The 22,606-nt window shown below is 46.1% G+C and overlaps 1 protein-coding gene and 1 non-coding gene across 4 annotated transcripts in view; one reads left to right on the top strand and one right to left on the bottom strand.

Moving 5' to 3' along the window:
- LOC139280864 (A disintegrin and metalloproteinase with thrombospondin motifs 20) overlaps positions 1-22,606 on the bottom strand; it is a 551,188-nt gene that overhangs the window by 18,319 nt on the left and 510,263 nt on the right. For all 3 annotated transcript variants that reach the window (XM_070900621.1, XM_070900622.1, XM_070900623.1), the window contains 5 exons: positions 20,153-20,353; positions 18,663-18,792; positions 16,130-16,224; positions 15,803-15,897; positions 7,182-7,315 (listed from right to left, as the gene is read on the bottom strand). In XM_070900621.1, the coding sequence (XP_070756722.1) occupies positions 7,182-7,315; positions 15,803-15,897; positions 16,130-16,224; positions 18,663-18,792; positions 20,153-20,353 (655 nt within the window). The remainder of the gene's footprint in view (positions 1-7,181; positions 7,316-15,802; positions 15,898-16,129; positions 16,225-18,662; positions 18,793-20,152; positions 20,354-22,606) is intronic.
- Positions 21,036-21,232, top strand: LOC139226051 (U2 spliceosomal RNA). Its single transcript, XR_011587201.1, has one exon. It is a non-coding gene; the product is annotated as a U2 spliceosomal RNA (small nuclear RNA).

The following is a 22,606-nucleotide window of genomic DNA, read 5'->3' as shown; positions in this document are numbered from 1 at the left end:
CATCTGTGTAAACCCGAAACCATCTTGAAGCCATTATTTTTCTCGCAGTGTGTGACAAATGAGTAACATATTGTTTGCAGGGGCTGCTCCACAGGCACTGTGGTACAGAAATGTTTGAATGGACTGCTGTGACTAAGATCACATGAGCTGGAGTGCATGGGAGAGCTCAAGTGGTTGCTACAGTTTGGCTTACTGAGAGAAGTTCAAGACCTACAGCTCCAACGCAACACAGGTAGGAATCCCAGCCAACAGAGATTGCCCACTGCTGTGAATTCAGGCTTAATTCAGCTAAATATTGTACTTCTGAAAATAAATTTATCACCATGATATTATGTTCTGTCGCTATTCAAAGTGGCGAAAACAACTCCTCTTCCTCCATTTATACGTTGTGTGTAATAAAGGAATTTTTAAAAGTACAACTGCATCTAAAGAAGGCAAAGAGGAGATCTGACAGAGATGTTCAAAATTAAGGGCACCGAGCAAGATATATAGGGAGGTGATGAAAGATGTAGTCAAAAAGTTGGGTCTTCAGGAGGGCATTAAAATTAAAGATAGAGCGAGGTGTTTAAAAGATAATTCCAAGATGATAGGGGATTGATAGTTGACACTGTTGATCCTCAAGTCCTCCTCACTAACATCTAAAAACCTACTTGACTTCGTCCTCACCAATCTACCTGTCGCAGATGTGTCTGTATTGGTAGGAGTGACCACTGCACAGTCCTTGTGGAGACAATGTCCCGTCTTCACACTGAGGACACCCTTCATTGTATTGTGTGGCACTATCTGCTGGGCAGGCCACATTGTTCGCATGCCTGACACAAGACTCCCAAAGCAAGTGCTCTACTCGGAACTCCTTCACGGCAAACGAGCCAAAGGTGGGCAGAGGAAACGTTACAAGGACACTCTCAAAGCCTCCCTGATAAAGTGCAACATCCCTGTTGTATATGTATAACGTATGTACATACCTTGTACACTCAATGTACAGTTACATTAGACTACTGAATGTATCTTCACACTGTATACACCATACCTGTACCACCAGAGGGTGCAACTGGTAGAGACCCAGGGATCACCTGTACACGACAGGTAACCAGGTATAAAAGGGAGCCCACCATGCTGTACCCTCACTCAGGAGCTGCAATAAATGGACTAAGGTCACCACAGTTCAAGTACAATACCTTACCTCATGGAGTCATTACTAGAGTGCTTACAGACACAATAACTGATGACGAGATTACGAATTTCCACGCGAAAAATGGCTAACCTTGGCAACTTTCAACAATTCGCTGATGGGGAAGATTGGGATGCCTTTGTGGAAAGGCTCGAACACTTTTTCGAACGACCTGGCAGGAGACAACCCGACCTCGCTGGCTGATAAACGCAGAGCTATCCTGCTCAGCAGTTGTGGGCCCACCATCTATGGCCTTGTCAGGGACCTGCTAGCCCCAGCGAAGACGACAACCAAAATGTACGCGGAGCTCTTAACGATGATACAGGAACAGCTCAAGCCTAAAGAGAGCATCCTCACAGCCAGACACCGGTTCTATACACACCGGCCGGCGGCCTGAAGGCCAAGAAATCGCAAAATATGCTGCAGATCTGAGATGATTGGCTGCACCATGTGATTTTGGCGACCACCTCACCGAAGCACTGAGGGCCATCTGTTATTGGAATCGGCCACGAAGGCCTCCTCCACAGGCTGCTCTCTGCGGACACCACGGTCACCCTGCAGAATGCAATCAATGTCAGCCAGGTGTTCATTGCCTCAGCCTGCGATTCCAAGCAGATGATGACTCACCCCCAGGACTCTAACCTGGCAAGTACTGTGAGCCGACTGGCACCTTTTAGTGGCAAGGCTGCAACCGCGAGTCCCACAACCGGGAGTTCGCCACATGGGGCCAACCGGTCAGCCCCATGCTGGCGCTGTGGAGGAAATCACAGGGCCCACCAGTGCCGATACAGAGACTATACTTGCAAAGGTTGTAACACTAAAGGCCATCTCCAGCGAATGTATAGAAGAAATTTTACTCACCGAGTCGCTGAAGAGTTGGCCGATCACCCGGGCTCCAGGGCTGATGAAGAGGAAGAGAGATTCCAGGAGACAGCTCAGCTCCACGAAGAGGTGTACGGAGTATTTACCTGCTCCACCGAGAGCTCCCGGTTGAAAATGGAAGTCGAAATCAACGGTGTTCCAGTCTCGATCGAGGTCGACACAGGGGCGAGCCAATCGCTGATGAATCAGTCGGCCTTCGAGAAACTCTGGGACAATCCCGCCGAACGACCTAAAATGCTCCCGATCCAGGTGAAGCTGCTCACCTACACAAACGACACCATCCCAGTCGTTGGCAGCGTGCATGTCCAGGTGTCCGACGGCGGTGCGATGCACAAGCTACCTTTGTGGATCGCTGCTGGTGATGGTCCAACGCTGCTAGGAAGAAGATGGATGAAACAAATCCAAATCTGTTGGAGCTGGTAAAATCTCCAGGCCCCGACGATCGACGTCATATGTGGCCCCAAATTTGGAACCATCACAGCACCTGAAGATCCTACCATCCAACTTGACTGCGCGGCGACGACACAGACCGTACTACCCAATGGCGAGATGATCCAACCCAAACGACCAGACCTCACCTTCCGGGCTCCAGTAGCAGGACTCCAAAGGAAGAAGATCAATGCAGAAGGTAAATTCCCGGCTTCCGTGGCAGAACCTGGGGAGAAAAGGATCACCGCAGCCTACCTCGTGGAAGAGAGAGAAGATGGTGTCCGCACCACGAGGTGAAGCACCTGAAATCAAGATGGCCGCGACCAGACCACAACGGGCAGTGTTGAGGGAGCAACATGTGATGTCAAGCAGCGAACTGGATTAGGGTAAAGATTGCAAGGCCCTCTTAAAGGAGACCGGCAACCCAGCACAATTAAAGGGACAGTTCCACTCTTTGTACAGCGATGCCGGTGATACTAATGAAAAAGATGTAATTAACAAATGCAAATATGTAAATGTACCTTTGAACAGCGATGCTAGTAGGATACATGGAAAAGATGTAATTGATAAATGCAAGTATCTAAATGTAACCTTGTACAGCGAAGCCAATAGTATACAGAGAAGAGATGTAATTGACAAACGCAAAGATGTAATTGACAAATGCAAATTTGTAAAGACAACTAACAATGTCGAGTTGGGTGATTGTGGTCAGAGCCAATGTATCATGAATGTAAATGATGAAATGATGTGTGATGCCAGATTCTACATGCACGCCGATAAAACCAAGGGCAACCTCCCGTGGGAAGCACCCAGGTCCAGTGGGCTACCCGATCATGTAGCCTGCGCCTCCGGGACCAATGTGATGCCCCAGGGAGTGTGGCCACAAACAGAGGGAGCATACCCACTGCAGGGCTAGTGATCAGCGGACGGCACAGGCACCACCAATGGCACCCTGCCCCAGATCGGCCCTACATCTCTGGCCACCAGAGCCAGCACTGGGAGCAAGAGGTTAGCACCCTCCAGCCCTCCCGACGGGACCTGGGATGACCAGGCTCCCAACACCGCTGAAGGGCAGCAGAGAGACCCTGCAGCCCTCAAAGGAGGACAGGGAGGGCACACATTCCTGTGGCTCTGCCCACCACTAGGCAACGCAAAGGCCCTGAGACTCAGCCAGGTGAGCGATCCAAGCTCACCCAGCTGGCAGGGGGCGCAGCGCCGCCATCAGTCAACTTGGACACAGTCCCGTTGTTCTGGAACTAGCGTCCTCACCCACCTGCATCTACACCCCAGGGGCAAAACTGTAATACCACATATGTACCTTATCTGTACTATGTACTTGTTCCACTACTGCTGAACCCAAACAGTGATGTAACTAATCCTATTTTTTATTCTCTGTACATGTATGCTAATGCAGATGTCGAGCCACACACGTGGTCTATGTATGGGGGGGGGGGGGGGGGGAAATGAATGTATGTAGCCATGGACACACATGGATCACACCCAGAACCCACACAACCCCCACTACAACCTCCAAAGGTCCACTGCTGACCATTTCCCAATGTCGTGGCAATAAGGACCTGGGGGTCTACAGGGAGAGAGCCATTCCCAAGCACAGACAAAGTGCAAGGGCTTTGGACACTCAAGTTGAGAGCCAGAGCACACAGTGCAAAGGCCAGTGGCACAAGACTTAGGGGGGAGTGATGTTGTGTATGTATAATGTATGTATATACTCTGTACACTCAATGTACAGTTACATTAGACCATTGACTGTATCTTCACACTGTATACACTATACCTGTACCACCAAAGGGTGCAACTGGTGGAGACCCAAGGGTCACCTGCACACTGCAGGTAACCAGGTATAAAAGGGAGCTCACCATACTGTATCCTCATTCAGGAGCTGCAATAAATGGACTAAGGTCACAACAGTTCAAGTACAAAACCTTACCTCGTGGAGTCATTACTAGAGTGCTTACAGACACGACAATCCCCAGTGACACCTGGGAGTCCCTGGCCAGAGATCATCCTAAGTGGAGGAAGTGTATCTGGGAGGGCACTGAGCACCTTGAGTCTCATCGCCGAGAGCACGCAGAAAACCAGCGCAGGCAGCAGAAAGAGCGTGCGGCAAACCAATCCCACCCACCCCTTCCCTCAACGACTATCTGTCCCACCTGTGACAGAGACTGTGGTTCTTGCATTGAACTGTTTAGCCACCTAAGAACTCATGTTAAGAGGGAAGCAAGTCCTCCTCGATTTTGAGGGACTGCCTATGATGATGATGATGATGAAATGAGATAGATTCAGAACAGATCTAGCAGCTCAAAACTGGACATCCATGAGGCACTGTGGGCCATCAGCAGCAGCAGAATTGTATTCCACCACAATCTGTAACCTCATGGCCCGGCATAGCCCTCACTCTATTACTTTTTAAAATTTGTTCCTGGGATGTGGGCGTCACTGGCAAGACCAGCATTTATTGCCCATCCTTAATTGCCCTTGAGAAGGTGGTGGTGAGCCGCCAACTTGAACCGCTGCAGTCCGTGTTGTAAAGGTACTCCCACAGTGCTGTTAGGGAGGGAGTTCCAGGATTTTGACCCAGCGCCATGAAGGAATGACAATATATTTCTAAGTCAGGATGGAGTGTGACTTGAAGGTGATGGTGTTGTCATGCGCCTGCTACCCCTGTCCTTCTAGGAGGTAGAGGTCAAGGCTTTGGGCGCTGCAGTCGAAGAAGCCTTGGCGAGTTGCTGCAGTGCCTCTTGTAGATGGTACACACTGCAGCCATGGTGCGCCTGGTGGTAGAGGGAGTGAATATTTAAGGTGCTCGCTGACCGACATTGGCTTCCGGTTAAGTAATGCCTCGATTTCAAAATTCTCATCCTGGTTTTCAAATCCCTCCATGGCCTCACCCCTCCCTATCTCTGTAATCTCCTCCAGCCCCACAACCCCCAAGATGTCTGCTCTCTTCTAATTTTTCCCTCTTGAGTATCCCTGATTATAATCACTCAACCATTGGTGGACTTGCCTTCTGTTGCCTAGGCCCCAAGCTCTGGAACTCCCTGCCTAAACCTCTCTTTCCTCCTTCAAGACACTCCTACCTCTTTGACCAAGCTTTTGGTCACCTGCCCTAATTTCTCCTTAAGTGGCTTGGTATCAAATTTTTTGTCTCATAACACTCCTGTGATATACTTTGGGACATTTTACTATGTTAAAGGCACTATATAAATACAAGTTGTTGTTATTTTAGATGGGGTGCCAATCAAGCTGGCTGTTTTATCCTGCATGGTGTCGAGCTTCTTGAGTATTGTTGGAGCTGCACTCATCCAGACAAATGGAGAGTATTCCATCACACTCCTGACTTGTGCCTTGTAGATGGTGGAAAGGCTTTGGGGAGTCAAGTGGTAAGACACTTGCCGCAGAATACCCAGCCTTGGACCTGCCAGTATTTATGTGGCTAGTCCAGTTAATTTTCTGGTCAATGGTGACCCCTAGGATGCTGATGGTGGGGGAGTGAGCGATGGTAATGCTGTTGAATATCAGTGGTTAGGCTCCCTATTGTTGCAGATAGTAACTGTCTGGCACTTGTGTGGCACGAATGTTACTTGCCACTTATCAGCCCATGCCTGAATGTTGTCCGTCATTTATCATTACCATCAAGCCAGGCGACTAACTGTGATTCAATGAGGTGTGTAGAAGTGCATGCCAGGAACAGCACCACGCATACCTGAAAATAGTGTGCCAACCTGGTGAAGCTACAATACAGGACTACATGCACGCTAAATAGCAGAAACAGCTTACTATAGATAGTGCCAAGCGATTCCAAAACCAACGGATCAGATCAAAGCACTGCAGTCCTGTCAAGATCCAGTCATGAATGGAATACTCTCCATTTGCCTGGATGAGTGCAGCTCGAACAACATTTATGAAGCTTAGAAGGACAAGGGCAGCAGGCGCATGGGAACACCACCACCTCCAAGTCACACACCAACCCGATTGGAAATATATTGCTGTTCCTTCATCGTCACTGGGTCAAAGTCCTGGAATTCCCTCCCTAGCAGCACTGTGGGAGTACCTTCATCACATGGATTGTAGCGGTTCAAGAAGGTGGCTCACTACCTTCTCAAGGGCAATTAGGGATGGGCAATAAATGCTGGCCTTGCCAGCGACATCCACATCCCGTGAATGAATAAATATATATTTTTTTTAAATCACTAAAACAGAGTATCTGGTCATGACCTCAATGCTATTTGTGGGACCTTGCTGTGTTCAAATTGGCTGCTGCACATCCCTACGTTACAACAGTGACTACACTTATAAAAATACTTCATTGGCTGTAAAGTGTTTTGGGATGACCAAAGGTCATGAAAAGTATTATAAAATGCAAGTTCTTTCTATCTTCATCTCCAAATTTCCTAAACATCTTTTTCATTACCCATAACCTCTCATCTCACTCATCCATTCAACCCAGAAATCCATTGTGCAAAACAGCAGCAACAAAAATAACGTAAAGCATATGTACTTGTATTAAAAGTATTTTGATTATACTTTATATAATGTTACATTATATGGAACTGGGATGAATTTCACGAGTGTAACATGGATGACTTCTGCGATTTATCACTGGTTGTTCATTGTTTTCTCTGATTTGTGAATTGAAGCATATTTTTCCAACCGTGAACGAGAAGAGAAAAGTACTTACTTATAATCTGCATTGAGCTGATATCAAAGCGTATTCTGTGGAACACTGTGTGCCCAGCTGCAAGATAATCATTTTTACAAGAACAGTTGTTTCTTCTGTTTCCGTCATAAGGGCATTCGTATGGATTGTGCAGCCTAAACAGAAGCAACACGTTCAGAAATTCTGATTGGTTCTGCAATTCTTTGCATACTGATGTTCTAATCAATGTCCATTATATGAGTCTTTAATACCGCTCCTTATCTTCATATCTGCAACATTTAATTTGTTTTTACATTATCCCCTCTCCCCAGGCAACATTTCTAGAGAAGAGCTGCAAGCAACTGCTTCCAATTCTCTGAGTGCTGCTCTGTATATAAAGGTGTTTTCTATTGTTGTCCGCCAGCTTTATTTCCTGCCCTCCCTATGGGACGACATCCTTCCTTCCACAATGGCTGAGGTCAAACTAAGGCTTGTATCAGTTGGATCAAAATAATTAGACGGGATATCAAATCCTTTGTGGCGACCATCATCGAGGCAAACCCTTGCTTGAGAGAACAAACATGTTTCTATAGCACCTTATCACCAATGGAATGTTTTTTAAGTGGAATGTGTGGGAACAATAGCAGCCGATTTGCACATAGCAAGTGCCCAAAACAACAAATGAACGAATTACTTGATACTTGGCCGGAATTTTGCCTTCCTCGGTGAGTCCGGTGTGGGTGGTCGGCATGGCGGGTCGCGACCCCGCTGCTGGCTCCATCCCGCTGCTGAAAATGACTTTCCCTTAATAGGGCCTATTAAACCCGCCCAGCATATTACTCGGCCCAATTAAATGGAGCGGTGATGTAATTCATGACGCGGTTTCATCTGGGATCTCTGAAGGGACCATGGCCACATTACATTCGATGTTTATTCTAACATAGTCAGTTATGCATCTGTCAGTGCACTACAGCATTGGGATGTTGCAAACACTGAGTAACTGCACAGAGGCAGAGGCTGCACCCAGGCTCTTCAATACTCCCGATGTATGTTTATGGAGGGAGTCAGAGCACACAGGGAGGTCCTCTTCCCTTCCCATGGGCAGAAGAGACCTCCCCAGGAGACAAAAACAGCCTGGTTACTGGAGTGTATGGAGAAAGAGTCAGACTGAACACTGTGAGCTCAAAGTAATGTGTGACCTTAGTCTTTTATTGCAGGTCTCCAGAGTGCCTCTCCAACCTGTGAAGCACTCTTAAATACCTGTGCTTCTAAGGGATTATGAGATCCCTTGTGACTCCGGGGAATGAGCCCTCTGGTGGCTATACAGAGTATATACAAGTCCAGATACATAACAACATTCCCCCTAAAGTCAATAGTGTAACTATTTACAATGTAAGTCGATCTGGGGCCTTTCTTGCCCTGGTTGATCGTCTCGGTGTGAAGGCTGGAGTTGTTGAGTCATTTGTTGGGCCCTCGCTGGGCTGCTGTGCAGCTGGCCTTGCTGGGCTGCCTGGTGTTTTGGGCCCTGCAGGGCTGCTGTGGATGATGGGTTCTGCTTCGTGGTCAATCGTGGTGTTGGTTGCCATTGGTGTGTGTGTTGGGGGATCAAAAAAAGTAGAGTCCAAGGTGGGTTGCTCAGGGTAGTCCTTGAATCTGAGTTTGATTTGATCCATGTGTTTCCAGTGAATGAGTCCATTTGAAAGTTTGATCCGAAACACCCTGCTCCCCTCTTTGGCCGCAACAGTGCCAGAAAGCCGCTTGGGACCTTGTCCATAATTTAATACAAATACAGGATCATTGACTTCAATCTCGCGTGACACATTTGCGCTATCACGGTATACACTTTGTTGAAGCCACCTGCTCTCTACCTGTTCATGTAGATCAAGGTGAACTAACGAGAGCCTTGTCTTAAGTGCTCTTTTCATGAGCAGTTCAGCAGTTGGCATCCCAGTGAGTGAGTGTGGTCTCATGCGGTAGAGCTAAGCAGGACTCGGGATAGGTGAGTCTGCAGTGAGCCTTCAGTTACCCTCTTCAAGCCTTGCTTGATGGTTTGTACTGCTCTCTCTGCCTGACCATTGGATGCTGGTTTAAATGGGGCAGATCTGACATGTTTGATCCTGTTATGGGTCATAAATTCTTTGAACTCAGCACTGGTAAAACATGGCCTGTTGTCGCTCACCAGGACATCGGGTAAAGCCGTGTGTGGCAAGCATGGCCCGCAGACTTTCAGTGGTGGCAGCGGACGTGCTAGCCGACATTATCTCACATTCAATCCACTTGGAATACGCGTCTACAACCACAAGGAACATTTTACCCAAGAACAGGCCTGCATAGTAGACGTGTACCCTAGACCACGGTTTAGAGGGCCAAGACCATAAACTTAACGGCGCCTCCCTGGGTACATTGCTTAACTGCGAGCATGTATTACATCTGTGAATGCAGGACTCTAAGTCTGCATTGATGCCGGGCCACCACACATGGGATCTGGCTATCGCTTTCATCATTACGATGCCTGGGTGGATACTGTGGAGGTCATTGGTGAAGATGTCTCTGCCCTTCTTGGGGACCACTACTCGATTGCCCCACAGAAGGCAGTCTGCTTGTATAGACATTTCACCTTTGCGCCGCTGGAACGGCTTTATCTCTTCCTGCATTTCCACTGGGACACTGGACCAGCTCCTGTTAAGCACACAGCTTTTGACTAGAGATAATAAGGGGTCCTGGCTTGTCCAGGTTTTGATCTGCCGGGCAGTGACGGGTGATTGCTCACTCTCAAATGCTTCCATAACCATGGCTAGATTTGCATGCTGCGCCATTTCCACCCCCGTGGTGGGCAATGGCAACCTACTGAGAGCATCGGCACAGTTTTCTGTGCCTGGCCTGTGGTGGATGGCATAGTTGTATGCGGACAACGTGAGCGCCCATCTCTGGATGCGGGCCGATGCGTTGGTATTTATCACTTTACTCTTGGAAAACAGGAATACAAGTGGCTTATGGTCAGTTTCCAATTCGAATTTTAGCCCAAACAGGTATTGATGCATTTTCTTTACGCCATAGACACACGCTAACACTTCTTTTTCAATCATGCTGTAGGCTCTCTCGGCCTTAGACAGACTCCTGGATGCATAAGCAACCGATTGCAGTTTCCCGAAATCATTGGCTTGTTGCAATACACACCCGACGCCATATGACGACGCATCACATGCTAGTACCAAACGCTTACATGGATCATACAACACAAGCAATTTGTTTGAGCATAACAATTTTCTCGCTTTTACAAAGGCATTTTCTTGGCTTTTGTCCCAAACCCATTCGCCCCCTTTTCGTAGTAAGACATGTAGTGGTTCTAGCAGGGTGCTGAGACCTGGTAAGAAGTTACCAAAGTAGTTCAAGGGTCCCAGGAATGACCACAGCTCTGTCACGTTCTGTGGCCTCAGTGCATTCTCGATTGCCTCCGTCTTCACGTTGGTGGGCCTGGTGCTGTCCGCCGCAATCCTCCTTCCCAAGAACTCCACTTCAGGCGCCAGGAAAACACACTTCGAGCGTTTTAACCTGAGCCCCACGCGGTTGAGCCGACTAAGAACGTCCTCCAGGTTCTGCAGATGCTCGACTGTGTTCCGACCTGTGACCAAGATGTTGTCCTGGAAAACCACGTTGTGCAGGACCGACTTCAGTAAACTTTCCATGTTTCTCTGGAATATCGCCGCCGCTGATCGGATTCCAAACGGGCATCTGTTATAAACAAAAAGACCTTTGTGCGTGTTGATACAGGTGAGGGCCTTCGCTGATTCCTCCAGTTCCTGCGTCATGTAGGCTGAAGTCAGATCCAGCTTTGTGAATGTCTTTCCTCCCACCAGCGTTGCAAAGAGGTCATCGGCTTTTGGAAGTGGGTATTGGTCCTGCAGGGAGAAACGATTGATAGTTACTTTATAATAGCCACAGATTCTTATGGTGCCGTCTCCCTTGAGGACTGGGACAATAGGACTGGCCCACTCGCTGAACTCAATCGGTGAGATGATGCCCTCTCTTTGTAGCTGGTCGAGCTCGATATCTACCCTTTCTCTCATCATGTACAGTACTGCTCTCGTCTTGTGATGGATGGATCGCGCCCCCGGAATTAGATGCATCTGCACTTTTGCTCCTTGGAATTTCCCGATGCCTGATTCGAAATTTGTTAAAAAGCTGTGCACTTGAAGTATCATCAGTGGGCGATAGCGCTCAGATGTCGTCCCAGTTCCAGCATATCTTTCCCAGCCAGCTCCTGCCGAGCAGCGTGGGACCATCGCCCGGTACCACTCAGAGTGGTAGCTTGTGCACCGCTCCATCATAGGAGACCTTTACGGTAGCACTGCCAATTACAGGAATCAGTTCTTTCGTGTAAGTTCTTAGTTTCGTGCGAATTGGAGTTAAGATTGGCCTTGAGGCCATGTTGCACCACAACCTTTCGAAAGTCTTTTTGCTCATGATGGACTGGCTCGCGCCCACGTCCAGTTCCATTGATACCAGGAGTCCATTTAGTTCAACCTTCAGCATTATCGGGGTCAATTTGTGGTGAATGTGTGCACCCCATGTACCTCTGCCTCCTTTATCGGAGGTTCTGTTTCGTCGTGATCCTCCGTGGATCTCTCCTCCTCTGCAACGTGGTGGTTTGCAGGTTTAGCAGGCCTAGCAGCTCACCTGTACACTCGTTGGAGGTGTCCTATTGTTCCACAACCCTTGCAAATGTATCCTTTGAATCGGCATGAATGGAAAGGATGATCACCCCACAGCGCCAACAAGGTGTTAATGGCTTTGCATTCATCACCCTTGATGGTGGACTCTGAGACATCTGCGGACGTGTAACTGCAGGTATGTGTGACCTGCCCTGTCCGTTACGATTCAAAAACATCATCACTTTGTTCACAGTACTTGTAGCAGCAATTGTGTGCTGAGAGATTTGCTTAGTATTGTCACTGGTGGCAATGAACGCCTGACCTATCGCTATGGCCTTACTCAAGGTTGGGGTCTCTACAGTCAAAATTTTGCGAAGTATGGTTTCGTGGCCAATGCCAAATATGAAAAAGTCTCTGAGCATGTGCTCCAAATGTCCTTCAAGTTTGCAATGACCTGCAAGGCGTCTTAGCTCGGCGACATAACTCGCTACTTCCTGGCCTTCAGATCTTTTGTAAGTGTAGAACCGGTACCTCGTCATCAGAACGCTTTCCTTTGGGTTCAAATGCTCTCGGACCAGTGTGCACAAATCATCGTACAATTTCTCCGTGGGTTTCGCTGGAGTCAGCAGATTCTTCATGAGGCCATACATTGATGCCCCACAGACGGTGAGGAGGATCACTCTATGTTTGGCAGCGCTCTCTTCTCCATCTAGCTCATTGGCCACGATGTATTGGTCGAGTCGCTCCATGAAAGTTTCCCAATCATCTCCCTCCGAGAATTTCTCCAAGATGCCCACTGTTCTCTGCATCTTTGGGTTCGCTATCTGTATCTCGTCGCCAGTTGTAGTGTATGGAGAAAGAGTCAGACTGAACACTGTGAGCTCAAAGTAATGTGTGACCTTAGTCTTTTATTGCAGGTCTCCAGAGTGCCTCTCCAACCTGTGAAGCATTTTTAAAAACCTGTGCTCCCAAGGGATTATCAGATCCCTTGGGACTCTGGGGAATGAGCCCTCTGGTGGCTGTACAGGGTATATACAAGTCCAGATACATAACAGTTACAAATTGCAGAGGAAGTCACAAGTAGGGATGTGGTCCGGAGGACCTGGGTGCAGTGCCACAAACATTTCAATGATCTCAATAGATCACAAAACGTAACTACAAAGCCACATTCAGCCTCATCCTGCTGTGCCTCTCATCAAATCCCCACCCTTCTGCCTTCCCTACCCTACCCCTGCACATCCTTACTCGCACCAACTTACCATCCCTCTCTCTCTATCTATATTATCACATCCCCATCTCACTTGCCACCCCTCACACTCATCCTAGTGCAATCATACCAAATAACAACATACAAAGGTAGCCACTTGAGTGTTTTATCCAATGATTATGTAAAGTTTCTGTTAATGTGCTGTCAAACATAAAAATCTTTATTTTCACCACTTTCCAGTCTTGGACAGATGTGTGTGCACCTTTGAAAGTGGCTTAGTGAATGGTGAGATATAACGGTACACCCCACACAATGATGATGAGTGTGAAAGGAATAGCTTGGGTATTGTAGGAATGCTTTATGGTGTTGATGTGGGTTGGTGCCAACCTGGTGCAGCATGTGGCAGACATATAGGTGTATAGTGTAAAGTTTACTAAATCTGGCCATGATGAGGCCATCCCTGGCGTTCCGGGCAGCAATGTGGTTGGGTGCTGATGCCCTGTGTCCTGTGCAGCATCAAGTGATTGCGGGGAGAAGATTGGCGCGGTTGTTGGTGCTGCTGGTGTGCCTGGTGCTGGGGCTCATTTGAAGACCAAAGTGAGACAGTATAAACAGCAATCATATTGATGCAATAATTGGCAGGTGAAGTACAGCTGACAGAAGCATTCTGTCAATGGTGAGAGAGTTCATCCAATGAGGTGAGACTGGATGGAGACTTTGCTGGAAATTCTGCAGCCTGCAGAATCTGTGCTCGAAGTGGACTGAGAAACAGCTTCTCCCTGAGGAAATTGATCATCCGTCAGGTGGGAGCTTTTACTGTACATTTGATGCTGTGGAGTAATCAGCTGGAGCAATGGCCACTGAACTCCCGCCTCAGGTTGACAGACGTGTTTCCTGAGCAGTGTGTTTCCTGTGGCCATGCAGGTGAATTTTAAAAGTAAGTGAAAAAGCCTGTTTCGTCTGACAACTAGCTGTCAATCATCTCAATTGGGTCGCCTGCCGCTGCTGGTCGGGTCGGCTCCACGATGACAGACGCGTCTGGGGGAAGGGACGTGTGGGCAGGATGACAGCAGGTTCCCGACCCACTGCCAAAAATAACAACTTTCCCACCTGACCCGCCACCAATCAAACCCACTACCACCATGGAAAATTCCAGCCTATTTTTCTTTTTGGTAATGTTGGTCGAGGGTAGAACATTGGTCACGAATGACAGGAAACTTCCTCTTCCATGGGATCTTTTGCGTCCACCTGAGCGGGCAGTGGGAGCTTGCTTTAATGACTCATCTGAAAGACAGCAGGTCTGACAGTGTAACACCCCTCCCATTATAGCGTTGAAGTGTCATCCAGGGTTAAGTGCTCAAGTCCACAGTGGAGCTTGAAGTCATGACATTCTGAGAGTACCAGTGACAAGGCCAAGCTTTGTGGGGTGGGATACGGCCAACCTCAAAATCTTCTGATGGCTAGGTCTATCAACAAATGGATTGGAAGCATTAGCATTAATTAATACAACTGCCTCTGCTGGGAGACTTTAGGGCAAGAGCTGCTCTCTTCCTATTAACATGAGATGCTGTAAAAATATGCTTCACCCAGTGCTCTTGATCCTATAGGCAACTGTTCCCCTCTCTAACTTGCAGTGCTTACCTTTTTAGGTTTGAATTGCAGACCACAATCTGGGTACTAGATTCTGCGGAGTGAGGGAGCATTGAATAGATCTATCCCATTTGAAGGCAAGCCCCAGGACAGGTCTCCCCAAATTATGGTATGGTTGTGCACTGAAGTAAATCTGACATGGCGGGGGGGTGGGGGGGTGCAGCAGGGAGGGAAGTATTGCCCAGTGGAGAGATACATATTGACATTATTGGGCCAATTATCTGTGTGTATTGTGGACTAGCCTTGCCTGTCAGCTCTGCATGTCAGGAAGTTGCGGGCGTGTGGTCTATAATTTCCCATCCTACCCAAGGAGCAGGAGCAAGGTGCACAATGGTGGCCTGATGAATAATGGGAGAATACAGTGAACCGATTGTGCCGTAAGGAGTTTTCATACCTTTCACGCAAATTAAGATGGTATAAAGCTCCTTAAAGTGATATTCACCAAGTGCACAGTGAGCCTGTTCTAAGTTATGCAGAGGATAAATGAATAAAGAAGAAAGTTCTACTTTACTATCAAAAATACAAGGAAAAGCTATTACTTTTAATCACGTGATCTCTCAACTGTGGCAGTTTAACTCGCCGATCGCACTTGACGTCACATGAGTCAGAAGATTGTTGGTTTAAGCCCCACTCCTGGCTCGGTAGAACTTGATCTAGGCTGACACTTGCATTTAGTAAACTAAGGGAATGCTGCATTGTTAGAGAGGTCATTTTTCAGATGAGCTGTTAAATAGAGGCCCAGTCTGCCTGTTTAGATGGGTGTAAAAGATCCCATGGTACTATTCCAATAAAAAGAACAAACTGGCGCTTTGTCTAACATATATCCCTCCCACCACCAAAACAAGTTATTTTATCTCATTTGCTGTTTGTGGGACCTTGCTGTGCACAAATTGCCACATTTGTCTACGAAACAACAGTGACAGCACTTCAAAAAGTAAATCATTGGTTGTAAAGCATTTTGTGGCATCCTGAATATATTAAAGGTAGTTTATAAACGCAAGTTCTTTCTCTCTTTAACCTGAATGGAATAATGTCTAAAACATTCTGAGGAGAAACTGCTTGGTGAGTCTTGTCCATGCAAGAACTACAGTCAGTGAGGTAACTGGGTATCTAGTTAAGATTCTGCCAGCAAATTTAAAATAATTGTCACTTACCTGTATCCATAGACTTCGGAGTAGTTGTCTGCCTCGCCACTGGATAAAGTTACATATTCCCTGGGATAATCAGAATGCATTCCCGCACAATATATCTGCAAACCAAAATATTGGTATAGTGATGTATCATGGTTCTGAGCAAATAGTGTGCAGTTTGTTGACACAATACTGTAATAGAGCTCCACCTAGTGGACTATTGCTGTAATAACAACTACTGAGGCAATAACAATAAAAGGTCATGTGGCAAGGTCATGTGACAGTTCTTCTTAAGGAGCCATCTTGTAGTGTGTGCTTGTGTGAGTGGTGTCTTAAAGATATCACAAATACCTTTATTATTTTGCCTTCAATTTTTAGCAGGTACTCTCCATCTTTTTGCACTTCCTTTGTCTTCTGAATATCACTGCAACTTGCTGAAACATCACCTTTAAAACATTGAAGATTATATATAGCATATCATCATCCAAAGGGATATTTGTAAAATTGTATGACTCAATAGTAGGCTTTGTCTGGTGGTAGCACCAATGATCCCCCATGTTTTAAATTTGGGTGCATGGTCCCTTTAACGAGCTGCGCAGTCTGTTCAAAGTTTCACGTAGGCGTGAAATTTCACATTGTAAAAACTGCACGGGACCGGCCGACAGTTGTGCAACTGAGCAGCTTAGAAGGAACGTTGGGTAGCACTCTTGCCGCTTCAGTTAGAAGGCTGTGAGTTCAAGCCTTACACCAATGCAGTCACGAGGGAGTGCTGCACTGTCAGATGTGCCGCCTTTCAGATCAGACGGTTAACCAACACCCTATCTGCCCTCTGAGGTAGATACAAAAGATTCCTTACATGTTTGGAAGAAGAGCAGTGGAGTTCTGGCCACTATTTATCGCTCAATCAAAATGACTAAAAACAAATCATTATCTAATTGCTGAGTGTGGGATCATGCTATGCAAATATTAGCTGCCACGCTTCCCTAATTTACAACAGTGGCTGTATTTCAAAGGTAACTAATTGGCTGCAAAGCGCTGTGGGATATCCTGAGGTTGTGAAAAGCGCACTTTTTTTAAAAAAAGAAAAAAAGACATGGTGAGTATGGGCTAGAGTTTCCCTAACTGTTTTTTCTGGCGCCTTCACCCGAGGTGCGCCATTTTTGTCCGCCTCCAAGCGCGCCGAAAAAAGATGTCGGTATTCTGGCCGCTCCCCAGCCTCTCTACCGTCGTGGCACAGTGTGGCCCAATGGATTGGGGGCGGAGCACAGGTCCCGGCGCTGAAAGCAGTGCCGGGACCCCTGCACATGCGCATTAGAGTCTGCACGCATGTGCAGCAGCTCCTGGTAGGCCAAATCTGTGAGTACGTGCTGCAGGCTGTGTGGAAGAGTCCCGAAGCACGCCGTCCCTAGCCCTAACCGAATGGGCTCCCTCATCGGCGGCCCGCTGCGTTCCCTAAGGTCGGACTTCTATTTTTTATTTGTTATTTACTGATTGATTTTGGTGCTTTAGGTGCAGGGTTCCTTCTATTTTTTTATTTGTTATTTATTGATTGCTTATTACTTTGGTCTTGGTGCTTTAGGTGCAGGGTTCCTTCTATTTTATTTGTTAATTAATTATTACTTTTTGTGCTTTGTTTGGTGCTTGGTGGTGCTTTAAATGTAGTTACTTGCGCCGATTCTTTAACTCTAGGTAAGGTTTTTCTGTGCTGACAGAAGTGGCAACATACGCTGGCCTAAGTTAGTTTGGAGCAACTATTTGCTGGCCAAATGCCTAAAACAGGGGTAACTGGCTGGAACGCCCCTTTTTGAAAAAAAATTGAAGAGAAAAAAAACCTAACTAACTCACTTACACTGGCGCAAATTAAATGGCCAGAATTGCAACTAAAAAGATAGTCCAGAAAAATCAAGTTGCTCCCAAAAAAAAAGGAGCAATTCCTGGGGAAACTTGGGCCATTATTAGTTAGAAATAATGTGCGATTAAAGTTAAGTTAGCAAAAATAGAGAATAGGCAAGGAAAGAGACCAGTAAAGGAAGACAGGGAAAGCCAACGTGAGGGGTGCTGTTTGAATTGGTCACTCCCGATGAGGAGTGGTGCTCGCAGGAAGTGTTGTTCAGTTAATCCTGGGCCTGTGATTTTCCCACCATTACTTTAAATAGACAAAAAAATCAGGCATTGTAGGCCAGCGTTTTCCTGGCCAGCACTCCTTGCGATGGGCACATCTCACTGGGATTGCCAGCTGTGGGAATCACCTCTATTTAAAATCAAAAGATATTTTTAAGTATAAGGATAATAAAACAGTAAACCCGATATCTGAGTAGGGGTATTACTGTCATTTTTAGGGATTGCTTCAGCATCACAGTGTGTGAACTAGATTCAATGGAGCTTGGAATTCCCTTGTCAGCTGCTGAGATAATAGTATTGAGTGGCCACAGCTTGGCAGCAATCTAATTGGATTTTCATTACCTCATCTTTCTATGGTCACTGCCTGGCACTTCAATCTGCCTACATGTTGTGAATTGAATCAGTTCTTTAGGCCAAGCTACATGACATTTGCTCGAGAGGGAACACTGACATTCTGTTTAAGAGCTGGAGCAGAGGAAGTTGGCTCTTAGTTGGAGTGGAGGGGGGTAAGGGGGTGAATCTTCTCTTTGTTATTCCTCTGGCAAAGAGTTGCGGAAAAGTCCAACCATTTTACTCCGTGTGATCTGTTAACAAAAAGCTTCTGGGTGGTACAGTTCAGAAGATTTCTCATCACAGCACAGATGAGAGGAGAAAGATTAACATTTCCGATGGGATAAGACAAATCGATTGATATAGTTAGATTATGAAAGTGCAGGTACAATTATGTTTATTACATTAAAAGGTGAGAAATCAAATTACTTACAAACGTCATTGAAACAAGGAGTCTGGAATTGTGGCTTTTGATTTGGAGGGCAGAGTTCACTGAATAGACTATCATCAGTCAGGCATTGCACTTTTCTCTCCATTATCCCAACACCACAGGTCACCGAACACTGAAATCATTTGAAAACAATCTTAATGAGGAATTAAAAACAAGTGATTTGTTAACTATAATGCTTTTAAACGTGGACCATTGATATTAATTCACTTCATTTTGCAGCTGATGCTGAAGTGCATTATTAACTGATAATTCAACTTGTTCATTGTGTGATTGCTTAATAACTCTGTGGTTAATTTAACAGACGTTAACTTTAAACACTACCGGCCTTTACTATAATAAACTAGTTCAATGTTAACACAAACTAAATCAAGACTGAACAGCCAGCTATTGACTAAAAAAAGAGGATGTTGCACAGAACGAAAAAATCTCAACAAGGTTTGACAACTTTAATTTCCGGTTTACTCTTGGTGACAGTTTTGTCACTTTGCCAGCACGCGTGTCTCTGAGTTAGCAGGTTGAGGTTGCAGCAGCACTCTAGAGACTTGAGTGCACGATCTAGACTGACACTTCAGGGCAGTACTGAGGGAGTGTTAGACTGTTGGAGATGCCGTCCTTCAGCTGAGACATTAAACTGAAGCCCCGTCTGAGGCGGACGTAAAAGATGCTGTGGCACTATTTGAAAATCAGGGGAGTTCTCCCAATGTCCTGGGAAATAAATATCGGCCGTGGGATCTTTTACGCACACCTGAGAGGGCAGACAGGGCCTCGAGTACAACCACTGAACCAAGACTGTTCAGCAGTTGTCACCCGCGGGATCCGTTCATTTGCCAATAAGCACGGTCATTGATTACATTTCAGGATCCATTCACATTCTTGCAGATTAACAGCACAATTTTCTTTAAGTATCTCACAAGGAGACAGTATTCATGCGTTGGCCTTGACAGCGAGTGTCAAAAGGCTCTTTGATCAAAAGGGGCATGGCCCCAATCGGATCCTCAACTAACATCCACACATGTGCACTTCCAAGCAAGGTTTGCTGGATAGTTATCAGGTGTTTGAACCCTAGCCTATTTTCCTCTCCTTACAGTAGGGACCCCAAGCCAATTGTGGCATCCCTATGGTGACCCTGGCTGAGGGATGGGCAATAAATGCCAGCCTTGCCAGCGACGCCCACATCCCGTGAACAAATTTTTAAAAAAAGCTAACTTGGTATAGATTAAGGATTTGAACTCTGGGTTTCTTTTTGTCTGTATGGCTCAGCTATTAAAGATTAAATTGAATCATTGGGGGATAACACCCAAATTTCCCATTGGAATTAGATTATTAAAATATTTCATAAAAATCACATTCGTTCAAAATATTAGTCACTTTCACAAGATTAAATCTGGTCAATTTTCTCATTTTAGTGAATGTGGAAAATAAAAATCGCTAAGTATAAATGAATAAAGTGCAGCTTTGCACTCCACACGTACCTTGCTCCAGGCTCCCACTCTCCAGCTGGCTGATGGAGGACACTCCCGGACGTTACATTCATGAACATTGGGAGGTGGTGGATCTGGACAGTTACTGAATGATGTTGATGGTAGGTCATACGAATAATGGTCTTTGCCAGAGTGGACCTCCGTGCAGTAAACCATCCTTTGCTGATATCCAGGGCCACAGCTTGCTGAACACTGTGTAGGTAAACGGAATATGTTCTAATGGTCACTGCTATTCAGAATTATAGACCTCAAATAGTGTACATCCATAAGTATGCATTTCCATTGATATCACTGTACCATTAATCTTTATAGAATTGATCACTAATCTTGGTGTTATTAGCAAATTATAATGCACTAGAAGTATCCTGCTTAACAGTGTTTGCAAGCAGGAGATATAGCAGGGGACCCAGAGTGAACAGCTGCAGGAACTTGCTAGTCAAGGCCCCGGACAGAGATTTGATCCCTCCCATTTATCATCACCTGGTATACTGTCAATTAGCATCTCTCACCTTGATGAGGATAACATTCAGCAATGCCCCCCTCCCACTGAAGATAGTTGCACAACAGGACATATAGCAGAGGTTGTACTCCTGCGACATCCGATATATTATCAATGCAGAGCTCTTTCTGAGTGGAGCCAACATGACTTAACCTCAAACTTCTAATGAGCACTCCCTACTGTGCCAATATAATGTTTCCCTTTCCCACATCAGGCATCTGAGCGAGTTTACACACTTAGCACCAAATCACGGGTATTTTAAGCTGGCAACCGTATCCATCGAAACAAGGTTGGCACTGCCCAAATGCAATTTACTTAATTGTTAAAAGCATTAACGTACAATTATGATGAGTTTTTGATAAGGTATCCCAAATTCTAACTTCTCGGCCTTTTGGCTAAGATCATGCGTAACTGACCTGACAGGGGAGTAACCATGACCCCAACGTGGTTCTCCCTGGATCAGGAAGGTGATTCTCCTATGCTTTTTGGAAATAGGAGGTGGGTGGGGTGGATTGACCCATCCACCTCCATGGAGGTGTGTGGGGTTGCTGACCCATCCACCTCCATGGCACGAACCTGGTATTGCAGTACTTCCAGGAACGGTGCTTGGGCTCTAGGCCTTTTGGCTAAGAGCATTAGCGCAGGGTGATCCTTGATGTGTGCAAGGTGACCTCTGGCGTTTGTGATCTGACAAAGAATTGGAAAGATTGGCTACGAAAAATTTAAAAAAAAAAAAATTAAAAAAAAATTCTAATTCATTTGAAAGATCTTCACATGTGAAGGAGTTACCATTTTGCTTTTCTTCAGAGAGATGCAATGTCTGTTCCATCACTTATGGCCAGTGAACATGAGACATAAGTTCCTAATACAAACTGCCTCGTCTACTTTGGCTTTGCAATCGGTATCTTCAGTCTTTCTGACAAAAAGTCAATCTCATTGTAAAAGTGAGCAGGCTCATAGATTGTGCCTAACAAACTCCACGTAGGGTGGGCTTGTGTTTTACCTGAAGTTGACAACCATTACATAATAAGCTGTCAGACAATACTACAACCAAAACAAAATAATGGCCCAGAGTTTGCTGGAGCATGGCATCTTGTGTCTGCCCCATTAATTAGACTTTTCCTTCACCCTTCATCTCAAAATGTTTTTGGCCTGTAAGTTGCTGGAAGTGTGATCTGGTAATAGTGTAACCAGGGCATTTAGGACCTTGGCGAATGACCGGACCTCAACAGCCTTATCTGCTTAACCAATAAGATTTAAGGACTGAGAAAGAAACAGAGGAACAGCGTAGAAGGAACTAGGGTGAATTAGGGTCAGATCAGGTACAGAAAGAGAAATAAAGAGAGGGAAAGAGAGATTGGATAAAGAGACAGAAAGGAAAAGAAAAAAAATCTCTAATAACACTATGTAGATCTCTAACAACAGATTTAAGGTGATTGGCGATTGGCAGAAGAACCAAAGGCGACATAAGGAAAAACTTTTTTACGCAGCGAGTGGTATGCACTGCCTGAAAGGGTGGTGGAGGCAGATTCAATCATGGCTTTCAAAAGGGGGTTGGATTAGTACCTGAGGAAATAAAATTGCACGGCTACGGGGAAAGGCGGGCGAGTGGGACTATCTGAAGTGCTGTTGCAGAGAGCCGGCACGGGCTCGACAGGCAAATGGCCTCCTTCTGTGCTGTAACCATTCTATGATTCTATGATTCGACAATATAGGAATGTGACTCCACAGTTTAAATTGCTCCCTTTCTGGATCGGAGAGGTTGATTGGCATTGCATTATCATAAATCTAATTAAAAATGTACTTCGCTGCTAAGTACCAGCGTTAATTTTCTACGGTGTGTTTAATTGACAATTAATATGCAAATGCAGCAAATTCAGAAAGCTCACAGGGAGGTTGACGGTGAGCTGCTATTTTCATGAGGCTAATGACCAGAGTGGTGCAAA

The sequence above is a fragment of the Pristiophorus japonicus genome, chromosome 15 (assembly GCF_044704955.1).
Source record: "Pristiophorus japonicus isolate sPriJap1 chromosome 15, sPriJap1.hap1, whole genome shotgun sequence".
In the NCBI taxonomy this organism is placed as follows: Eukaryota; Metazoa; Chordata; class Chondrichthyes; family Pristiophoridae; genus Pristiophorus; species Pristiophorus japonicus.
Note: the sequence above shows the minus strand (reverse complement) of the source record. Positions and strands in the feature narration are given on the sequence as shown.